Source organism: Oncorhynchus gorbuscha, linkage group LG16, assembly GCF_021184085.1.
Source record: "Oncorhynchus gorbuscha isolate QuinsamMale2020 ecotype Even-year linkage group LG16, OgorEven_v1.0, whole genome shotgun sequence".
Classification (NCBI taxonomy): Eukaryota; Metazoa; Chordata; class Actinopteri; order Salmoniformes; family Salmonidae; genus Oncorhynchus; species Oncorhynchus gorbuscha.
The window spans coordinates 70465260-70477263 of record NC_060188.1 but is presented as its reverse complement, the minus strand read 5'-3'; the positions used below and the strand labels follow the sequence as shown (position 1 = coordinate 70477263).

The 12004-nt window shown below is 37.8% G+C and overlaps 1 protein-coding gene across 2 annotated transcripts in view; it reads right to left on the bottom strand.

Moving 5' to 3' along the window:
• Positions 1-11420, bottom strand: part of LOC123999303 (androgen receptor-like) — a 52366-nt gene extending 40946 nt beyond the window's left edge. Inside the window, exon 1 of one of the 2 annotated variants that reach the window (XM_046304917.1) lies at positions 9388-11420. In XM_046304917.1, the coding sequence (XP_046160873.1) occupies positions 9388-10817 (1430 nt within the window). In that variant the 5' untranslated portion in view covers positions 10818-11420. The remainder of the gene's footprint in view (positions 1-9387) is intronic. The other variant, XM_046304918.1, reaches the window with a different exon arrangement.
• Positions 11421-12004: the final 584 nt, after the last annotated feature.

Below are 12004 nucleotides of genomic sequence, written 5' to 3'. Positions count from 1 at the left end.
GACTGCCAATCTGGACCATAGTCCATGATCAAAATGAAACGTGATTGCCTCTGGCTGGCATTCTATAGGACTCCTCACATTGAGGCCTCAGGTGCAATACTACTACCATCAAGTGCATCACCTATTCGTGTGGTTCTATAGAAATAGTGAAAAGGGTAAATCCATTTGAATTGAATCACCCCTTTTGACTTGAACGAAACCTTCCATACATATTTGCCCATTGTAGAGGTGTTGTAAATAACAAGGAGGTCTGTACACTCTTTAAGCTTCCAATTCACTGCTTTATTGACCACGTTTCTATCCGAAACCGATCTTCTTCAGTTTTTTTTGTTTGACCTGGCGAAGATTAGTTTCAAATGGAAACATAGGCAATAAAGTGGTGAATTGGGAGCTTAAAGAGTGTGCAGACCTCCTTGTTATTTACTAGTATACTTTATTAGCACCTATGTTTTTTAAGGATGTGCATATGACCACAAACCTTGCCATTGTAGAAGTGCCCAGAAAGTGACTTTTTGGACCTGAATGCCAAAATATTCAAGAGATAAAGGTGTTTAAAGTTGACCCATTTTGCATACCCCACCATACCATGAAACATCCATGTCTTCATCACTGTAAGGGATAAACAGTTGAGACTGATATAATTTAAAAGCTTACAAACAGGGTTGTCAAATTATAAGATCATTTCTAGAGAATTGTATTTATTTATTTTTTAAATTACATTTTAACAATTCAATTATCTACAAAAGCATAAAATTCATATTCACATATTGTAGCTTAGACCCTACTTTACATTATCTAAGGTTTTTGTGTTGTTCCTGCCATCGGTTTTGACTTAACATGCTCTTGAATACAAGGTGGGTGCTATGTTTTGGCTGACAAATGTACTAAAATGGGAATACAAATATAATGTGAACTTTCAAATGATACCACAAAGATGATTGGAGGTCCACACATCAGAGAATATTGACTTGAATGGATATATCTGTTGTTGTAAATGTTATTGTCAATCCTCCATAGGAAACCTATTTAAATCATACTAATATAGATAATAGAATAGACTTGACCATTTAAGTTGACATACAACGGGTGGATCTGTGGTATAGTAATTAATTAGTTGTTAAAATGTCAATTCAATTTAAATGTCAATAGGGTACCAGCTACATTGCAATGGTCTGAAGAGATAGGTCCATTCTATGATGTCACATCCTGACCTTAGTTCCTTTTTTATGTCTCTGTTTTAGTGTGGTCAGGGCATGAGTTGGGGTGGGCATTCTATGTTTTTGTTCTATGTTTTGTATTTCTATGTTTGGCCTGGTATGGTTCCCAATCAGAGGCAGCTGTCGATCGTTGTCTCTGATTGAGAACCATACTTAGGTAGCCTGTTTTGCCACAATGTTTTGTGGGTAGTTGTTTTCTGTGTCGGTGTTTACCATACAGAATTGTTTCGTGTCGGTCAAGCTCTTTGTTGCTTTTGGTCATTTAGAGTTCTGTTTATTTTATTAAACATCATGAACACTTACCTCGCTGCATCTTGGTCCTCACCTTCTTCCACCAACGACAGCTGTTACATATGAATTATATTTCTATGATTGAAATTACACCCAATCTGTATTCAAGAGCATGTCGTGTCTTAACCGATGGTGGGCACAACACAAAACCTCAGCTGATGTGAAATAGAGTGTAAGCTACAACATATGCAAATATGGAGAAAAAATACATCTGAGTTTACGTGTTTTCAATCATTTGTGTTAAAGGTTTGTAAATTACAATTTGTATTCCGTTATATACATATATTTTTTAAATAATACAATTGACAACACTGTGTGAGCTTTTAAATTATATCAAACTTATTTTCCAGGGATGAAGACATGGATGTCTCATGGTACGGTAAAGTATCAAAGTGGCTCAACTTTGAGCATCTTTATCTCCTAAATGTTTGGGCATTCAGGTCCAAACATTCCCTTTCTGACCACTTCTTACATTAAAGTTGTGTTTAAATCAAAAGGGATGCTGATTTAAATCAAATGCATTGAACCAAAATTGTATTTTATGAACAGATCCAGATTTATTTAATCATTTTTACTTTTCTCCCTCTGATTCACAGTTTCTAAGTGAGATGAGAATTTGTCTGATCTCCCATTAGAGCTGGACAGAGGGTGTGATGAGAGAGTGTGGGAAAGGCGAGAACAGCAGTGCCGGGGCCAGGGGGGCAAGAGGGGTGCTCTACTGCAGCTGTGAGCACAGGAAGAGATTGGAAAGTGTGTACAGACATAACTATAATTCAATGACACGTAATGTAAGATGTCAAGGCTCTATATAAAAAATGCAAGGACAAAGCTTATAACCAATCACCAAAACAGTCATCTATACAGTATCTGCAGTATGCTAAATGCCCACTCGGTCAGAATCTAGAGCAAGAGAGGTCAGCTGTAAGGGAATAAAGCACAAGGCTCAGTTTTGTCATAGTTACCTCTGAACAGCTATCAGTGGCTTAATATTTAATTTGACATGACTATATACAGTTGAAGTTGGAAGTTTACATACACTTAGGTTGGAGTCATTAAAACTCACTTTTCAACCACTCCACAAATGTCTTGTTAACAACTATAGTTTTGGCAAGACGGTTAGGACATCTACTTTGTAAATGGCACAAGTAATCTTTCCAACAATTGTTTACAGACAGATTATTTCACTTATATTCCACTGTATCACAATTCCAGTGGGTCAGAAGTGTACATACACTAAGTTGACTGTGCCTTTAAACAGCGTGGAACATTCCAGAAAATGATGGCTTTAGAAGCTTCTGATACGCTAATTGACATCATTTGAGTTAATTGGAGGTGTACCTGTGGATATATTTCAAGGCCTACCTTCAAACTCAGTGCCTCTTTGCTTGACATTATGGGAAAATCAAAATAAATCAGCAAAGACCTCAGAAAAAAAATGTAGACGTTATCCACTTTTGCAATAAACATTTCAGGGAAATAGTTAGAATTCTTGGAATTCCAAAATGAGATGTGCATTTAGGATAGGTGGCAATACTGCAGGACATTAATAAGTTGATGGCATATCCTGTAGATGTCAACATGGCGTATTAATGTGAATGTATAGGGCAGGCATGGCAAGGCAGGGGTAAACAGAAATTATCAGAAAAGCTGCATAATTGTATTTCAGACGGGTTCTGACCATTTTGACTATTCATAAAACGCTATTAGGCAAAACATCTCCACTTCTAAATTGTATTGTTAAAATCATCAAGGATTAAAAAAGTATGTGATTTTATATTGGAAAGAATCTTACTCCTCTGAAATTACTATTCAGCCTCACTGTCAAAGACTTGTAACCACAGAATTCTACTGAATCAAAGCGGATGTCCTTTGTCAGGGAGAGCCGGGACAAAAGTAACACGTGGCGAAAGTAACACGCCCATTTTCTCAGATAACACAGAAGCTAGAATGATGTAGTCAAGTCACCACGTTCCTAATGTGGAGGATGAGCTCACTGCAAAGAAACAGCCTATTCCCACCATGTTTCACAGAGTTATCAACAAAAAGTGGTTATGAGCGATGTATGTCACAAAACGGACCAGCAAGTGATTTTTGGTTGTAGAGTTGTGTTGAGTTATTTAAGGGTCCAAACATATGTCATTTTCTTAACCCATCTAGTGACTAAATGACAGCATAGGCTTCAAGTCTTGGGTGTTAGCCTGGGAGAAGCTACAGGGGAGATGATTGGGAAGAAACTAACACACTGTAAACTAATGACTTTTAATAAAATCAAATAAACGTTCAAGCACAGGCCATTGTCTCCTCTAGTTAATTTTGCTTTTATAATGTTAGCAAAACATTAACTGACTGACTGAATGTTTGAAAATTGTATATGACATCATTAGAATTATGCCTTAATCAATTGACTTGATGGCTCAGCTTCTCACAAGCTTTTATCGACAGGTTAGTGGTTAAAATATATATCTTTATGAATCTGGGGGTCAATTACCTTATGTCAAGCCATGGAAATGTGATAAGCATGATACGTTTGCAGTTTGTAAAGAGAATTAAGATGTTTATTCTATCAAGACACGAGGAGTGTGCATGACAAGGACAGCTGGAGTGCACCTGATTGGTAGATCTAAGCATGAACAGTCATTGAAAATGGTGAAAAACATATCCTACTACATTCCCATGAACGTGAGATGAGAAAATTATGGTTAATGTAGCTATTATGTGATCCATTTTAATCTGATTAATATTGTAAGGCAAAATATTGTGGTTGTGCAGCATTGCTATGTTGATGGTTCATTTTCATACATTTCTAACCTATAGCATTATTCAAATCGGCACAAACATGAAATGATGGCTGATAGTACATTTGTTGAAAGTAAAGACCATAACAAACCAGAAACATGAAGATAAGACTTTTGTGCACTTCTTGCCAAATGTTACTTCTGTCCCAAGGCTATTTTACTCCCACCGGCAGGTACAAAATTGACATTGCGGTAGTTCTGTTCTCTGTCTATTTAATTTAAACTAATTTACCCTAGAAAAGTAATTACAGTTTCTAATGGTATATGATATATATGTTATTTGTAATAAAATACGGTGTCTCTAGCTCTATTGGGCTCCCAAGTGGCGCAGCGGTCTAAGGCTGTACCACCTCCGCTCGTGATTGGGAGTCCCATTGGGCGGTGCCCAATTGGCCCAGGGTTGTCCGGGTTTGGCCAGGGTAGGCCGTCATTGTAAATAAAGAATTTGTTCTTAACTGACTTGCCTAGTTAAATAAAAAGTTAAATAACTATGTTACCCTACCCACCCCATCTAACCAGTTTGAAATGAAATTCACATTCAATAAATAAATGTCGCCGAGGTGAATGACTACTCCACATTAACAAAATAAGCTATTCTGAATTTGATATAACAGGAGGCTGATATCAAGAATGCTGCCCATAAGCCAATTGGAGCTAATAGCCATATGGTTTGTAAGTTCAAAAACTGACGCAAATAGCACTAAGACATTTTAGACCTTAGAATCCACATAATATTTTACACTGCAGGTGGTGTGTGACTTTGACATGTGAATTGTCATTAGCACAGCACTTTCATGCTTGAGGTGCAATTTGGAGAGTAATTTAGAATCTCAGGTAAATTCATTGTCTCATTTAGTGAGTGGATCAGGTGGTTAGGTCATCAAAATCAGCAGTGGAGTGCTGACTATTAGTGCATCCAGCCCTTTGTCCTCAAAAAGTGTGTCGTCGTCGTCGTCCCCCACACACACACACGCACACATACACCTCAAATGACGAAACAAATTCAAACAACCTTTCCCAGTCATAAAGCCCAGTGCATTGCAGGCTGCCACCTGCTTGTGTCGTGAGTGTATAAAAACAATGCCATTATGAGCCATGAGGCCAAGGAAGCTACATCAAATAGGACAAGAGGGATCTGAGGCATGAAGCCCACTCTTAGTCCAGTGGGGAGTGAGAGTGATCCGAGAGAGGGAGTGGTGGAAACCACCTCTAGTAAAGATGATTCAACTTTACAGCCAGACAATTCTGATGAAATACCACAGGGATTATTAATCCTACACTGATTGGGATGATGGTGGAATAAACACACATATAGTAACAGTACTGAGCAAACAATATGCATTAAAAACACCAGCATTTCATGGATAGAGTTAGTTTTAAAGCAGATTTTATATAGTTTTGAATAGTGAATGCAGGAATTTACATTTTATTGTTTTTTTTTCTCTCAATGTAACTACAAACTCAAACCATCACCTTGAAATGTTAAGTAAATATGCTCAATGTGTTGGTAACTAATCTTTTTTTAACTGAAACTTACAGTGTAAAGAACTATACTGCCTGTGTGATATTGGTTGGAAATCCGTCCGGCTGCTATAATGTGGAAACGATAGAACATCATCTTCATTAATAGTTACAAATATGCAAATATGCCTCTCATGACATGTTGATGACAGCTAAAGGTAAGGAACAGTCCAAAAAGAAGTGTTAGGTGCCAGTGACTGTTTAGTCAGACAAAAATCTATTTTCACACCAAACAGAGCATAATTGCTGCAACAGAAATTGACAACATAATTGACCCTTTGTCTAACAAGCCTTTTTTGGCCTATCTTGTTCTTCCACACTTCCATATTCCATTCAGTCACTGTGCTGAGCTTTTTGGAGCCAGAGTATAGATAATATATTATTACTGACCAATTTGAACATGTATCCATAGAACACCGTAACATCCCATGGTTGGTGAATTATCTCTGATGTTTGTATTTACTTCCATAGTTGGATGAAGCCTGATCAGACATGCTTTGTTATAGTTCCAGTCCGTAAAAAAAATGCACCATTAGATAATATATTGCTTATAAAAGCATCCTATAGAGCAGGGGTATTCAACCTCACCTGGTTGTCTAGGTCTAAATTGAAAGGGAAAAAATGAGTGTCCTTGGTCTAAATCCGTCTATGATTAGAGGGGAATGCAGTGGAACTGGCTTCGAGGTCCAGGGTTGAGTTTGAGGGCTATAGAGGAAGCTATAACAATTAGCACTCATGTGTAATTGAAAAGGCATGGTCTGGATGTCCCTTCGCAGTTATAAACTGGCTATTGGGATACTTCTAGAACTGTGAACACACCAGAGGGGTTACTGTTTATGACTAAGATACAAATCTTAAAAGCACTCAATGTGATGTAATAGGTCTATGTTTGGTATAATTGTAGTTGCTGCTGTTATATTGCAGATCAGAACAATGTACGTGTTAATGCCACAATGTGAAACATTTTCTGACAAAGACAATATTACTTTGTCTAGGGGGTAATTGAATAAACAATCAAATTCACATAGGAACTCAAGCTAGGGCTCAGTTATAGTGGGCCTATCAGACCATTTAAAAATGTATATAGATGAGCTCTCCAAGTCAGAGAAAGATATTCTAAAATATGGCCATGTGTATGAATAATGTGGGGCTGCTGTCAAACGGGCAGTAAAGTAGATCACCAGTTAACTCATGTAAAACTAGATCTCTATCTCATGACATTAATCATAGTGCTAAATGTAAAGACTTCTGACAATGTGGAAATGAGGAATACCGTACACACAAGCATGCAAATCGAGTGTTATTGCTACCCATTACAATACATGCAACTGTTTGATATAAATTCCATACCACTTCAATATCTTAGAAACATCTTGTAAATGCAAATACCAAAATTCAAAACTACAGGGCAAAATGAATCAACAGGTAAGGGCATCAATAATGCACTATTATCCTGAGTTGGAGAAATATTACTCCCTGTAACAGATATTATAGAGATGCGTATTGTCTAAGTCTTTGTCTTCTGGTTGGGAATAATTGAGCTACAGATTCAAACATGTTTGAGATTCAAAAATGCTTTCTCATGGGCAGGAAGGAAGAATGTTGTTTATAAATCTCTTGTAACTAAATTTAAATGAAGGGGCCCACGTCTCATATGATCATGTTAGTAAATGGTTTATACTGTAAACAAGATTTTATAGCATTTCTTGTTCTGAATATATGGGAATTGAGATCATCAGTAGTCATTTTTGGAGTAAGAAAAATGTGACTGGACCGATAACAACCTTCTCCCTCCACTCAGTTTTAGGGTATGCAGTGTCTTGTGTGTAAGATAAGAAAGTCTGCTCATTGAATTCTTACAGTCCCTCAAACGCTTATCTTCACAGAGCCTGTACATCAGGGATCATCAACTAGAGTCAACTGCAGGCTGATTTTTCCTTGAGTGGGTGTTCAGGGGGCCTTAACATAATTACAAATATTTTGTAGATCGCAAATTGACAGCAAGAAGCCCAAATAGATACATTTGACTAAAACATAATAATTTCACACCTGCTTACATTTGTATACAATGACATGTCTCTCTATTATGTGTGGAAATACTTTGGACCAGATTTTCTAAATTAAAAGCACTTGGAGCTGATTTGCTGGTATTTTTTTAGGTTATCAAAATAAAAATCAGTAAATGTTCTAAAAATTTGGCCGGCGATCTACCAGTTGGGGAATCCTGCTCTTAGGAAAAAAGATGCTATCTATAACCAAAAAGGGTTCTTTGGTTGTCCCCATAGGAGAACCCTTTGAAGAATCCTTTTGGGTTCCATGTATAACCCTTTCCACAGAGGGTTCTGCATGGAACCTAAAAGAGTTATTATACCTGGAACAAAAAGGGTTCTCCTTTGGGGACAGCTGAAATACTCTTTTGGAACTCTTTTTTTCTAAGAGTGTAGTCTGTATATATAATGTATTTATCTTATTATATAGGCTACATGACCATCTCTTGAAGAATTACAGGTTCACTTTAAGGTTGAGACATTGATTTGACTACCTTTGAATGAAAATAATGTACACCATATACCCTGTGTGGTCCAATAAGGGCTCTATTTTGTGTCATTCCATCCATCCTACTACACCAAACACCAAATCACTGTGAGTAAAACATTAAAGACGTACTCAGTGTAATACAGACACTACAAATATGATACTTGCGTTTTTGCATGATATTAGTTGCACATTCCACAAGCAGGATTTATGTTGGACAACTGTTCATTTTCATAGTAGCCTATGAAAAGCATTGTTAATCAATTCAACAACACATTTTGCGATCGAGAAATGTTCCATGGCTCTCAACACAACAGATATGTAAATCATGCGGCATGTGGCTGTGTGTCCAATCAAACTATAGGGAAACGTTATACAGACAACATAATAGTAAAATAAGTTCTAATGAATCCTAGAAGGTCTCATTTCTTTAAAAAAGCAAAAACAGACAAGCACTATGGATATACACTATTCAGAGCTTAGAACTATAGATGCTCAAAGTAGTCTACAAAGTAGGCTTATAAAACCTTTATTTGCTGTAATACAATGATATGGAGGTGCAACTTTGCAATTCCTCTACGATGTACAAATCTGAACTGTTAAAATGTGATGTTTTTTCTGTTCCTTCAACACTATTCACAGCAATCCTTTACAGGATCAGTAGTGGCCTAACCTATGCAGAATTCATTCTCATTCTATGTTAATACTGCAGTAACCACCGCATTGTGTAATACTAAGAGTGCTAAATTTATTAAAGATAATCAAATAAACGCAACACTATATAATTTGCAATATTACCATTTGGCAATGGGGTAGTTGATTTTTTTCATCAAATACATATTATCAATATAACAGTAGGAAGAGGGAATTAAGAATTGGAATTATGCAGCCCATAACATTGTAAAATATGACAGGTGACAGATTGCTTTGTTACACTGAATTTACAAATGTAGGTTAATTACACCATAATAAGGGCACTGTAATGTAACGTGTTTCTGTGTATTTGGGCATGTCAATAAAGTTCTTACCTGGCATCTGTGTAAGAGACATCCAGACTGTCACCAACCTCATTCTTTATGCATGGGGAGTTGGGATAGGGCATCCTCCCTAGCATCTCGCCCGGGTACCACTGCTCAGGAGTTGGCCGCTCTCTGCGCACGAGTCCCCCACCCCTCTCATATTCATGAGGGTTACAAATTAACGCAGTGTCCGGTCCCGCAATGTATGAATTCAGTCCATATTGTGTATTGTCATTGTCATTATACCTGTACTGAAAGTCCCATGACGTTCCGGCAGGTTCATTATGCCTATTAAAGGCCTCAGATTTTATCTTGACACTGTACTGTTGTTGTAAGTAGTCAGCATATTTGTCCTCCATAGTCTCTCCAGTTTCACCGACATGTGCTGGGGGTTTGTAGAACACACGAGAAGAGTTTCTGTCTGTTTCGGTTTGACTGAAATGTGCCAAGTGTACTGGCAATAGTTGGTCAAAATGATAAGACGCTGAGCGAGCTCCTGTATTCAGAAAATGATCTGTTTCTTTTGAAGTCGGGTCATCCCTGTTTTCATTCAGTCTAAACTCCTGTTCATCTGTGGATGGATGTCCGGTGCTAAAGTGCTGTATGGTCGCCACTTTTTCTGTAAGGTTGTTTGCAGGGGAACTTTGAAATATCTCAACTAGTTGTTTATCACTTTGTAGTGGCTTGGCATAGCGCTCACTGGGGCATGTGTATTCTGTTATGGAGACGTTTTCTCCAGCTCCAGAACATTTCAATAGAGGCACCTCAAACAAATAGTTTTCTTGACTTTGGTGATTTACGCTGGATGGTGCGTGATTAGGTCCCAGGTCAGTCATCTCATTTGCGTCCATGGTCAATCCCAGTGACACAGAGACAGCGTTGCAGAGCTCCCTCGCCGTTTTTGAGATGGTGCTGCAGGCAGAACTGGAGCAACTGCTCGCCACACAGGCCTCACTGTTATGATTTAACTCATTTCCGTGATGGGACACAGAGGGTTGACAGGGCTGTTGTTCGGTATTGGAGACTTGCTGTCCAGAGCGATACGATCCGTATTCATTCGCGTTTGGATTGTCTGACTCGTTCAAAGAGGAAAACCCGGGTTTGTTCCCTTTTGAGCTTTTGGCAAAATGAATACGACATGCCACTGATTCGAGTGTTCTGGAAAAACAAACGCTGTCATCTTCCCTCACTTCAATATCAGAATTGCGAGCCGTTCCTGAACATATTTCTTTTCGGGATGATTGCCGGCTCGTTTGGCGCACCTCCCAGGGTTGTTTATTCTGCAAGAAACTGTACTTTGAACTACAAAAGTCCAAGCTTTCAGTGACATTCGTGTTACTCGGCAATGCTTGCACGTTGTGGAAAACGTTTTGGAAAGGTCCGCGAAAAACTAGGTTTGTGGAGTCACAAACTCCCCCTAATCCAACCGGAATCTCCATAGTCAAAAAAAATGTCTGAGTTGTAAAAATGAGGTTCGTGAAAACGTAAGTTTATTGACCAAGTTCATTGACAAGAATGTAAAGTCATCGGCCCATTGGCGTTTAACAAAACAATGAGTCAGCTAATTAGACCTATCTTTAAAAAAATAGGAGGATAGGCCTATTGCGTAATTTAATATATCTTTTTCGAAATATTTATCCTAAACCAAAAATGATTTGCCCAGTTAATATAAAAAGGTTTTTAGACAAATATGTCGTTATTTCATAAAATTCTTACGGATTCAGATATTTAAAAAAAGTTGATGCATGCATTTTGACATTATAAAGCCAACAGAAGTATCCTACATGTCAGATTTGCGCTCACCATCCATGAAGGCGAAAATGAAAATTGTCCTGACTGAAGTGATGTTCTGAAGTCGATGGACTATAATCGTGGCTATTTTTCCCTGTTGTCTGTGTCCAATCTGGCAAATGCGTATCCGGAGGGAAGCGGTGCCTGTTTCAATCATGAAACTCCTCTTGTAGGCTAACGTTTAATATCCATAAAGGTGCAAGCCTACAAAGGAGTGATGCATCCAAAAAAACTCGTCAGACAACTGAACACACCCCGGTTGAACAGCAATTAATGCTTGGTTTTTAAGAATGTTTGGATTGCTGCAAGTTTGCGCAGGGACAAAGTTATCTTCCAATGTCCTTGAGCGCTTTTTGCCGTCAGCCTGTGAGTTTGGCAGCATTCCTTAATGACCAAATAAATATATTTGGATTAAGGCCAGTTGGCCTACAGAGCGTAATTCAAAATACATGTATATATATATATATATATATATATATATATATATATATATATATATATATACAGTACCAGTCAAAAGTTTAGACACACTTACTCATTCAAGGGTTTTTCTTTATTTATACTATTTTCTACATTGTATAATAATATTGAATACATCAAACTATGAAATAACACATATGGAAGCATGTAGTAAGCAAAAAACTGTTAAAACAAATCAAAATATATTTTAGATTCTTCAAAGTAGTTTTGCGGGTACTATTTAATGAAGCTGTCAGTTGAGGACTTGTGAGGCATCTGTTTCTCAAACTAGACACTAATGTACTTGTCCTCTTGCTCAGTTGTGCACTGAGACCTCCCGCTACTCTTTCTATTCTGGTTAGGGCCAGTTTGCGCT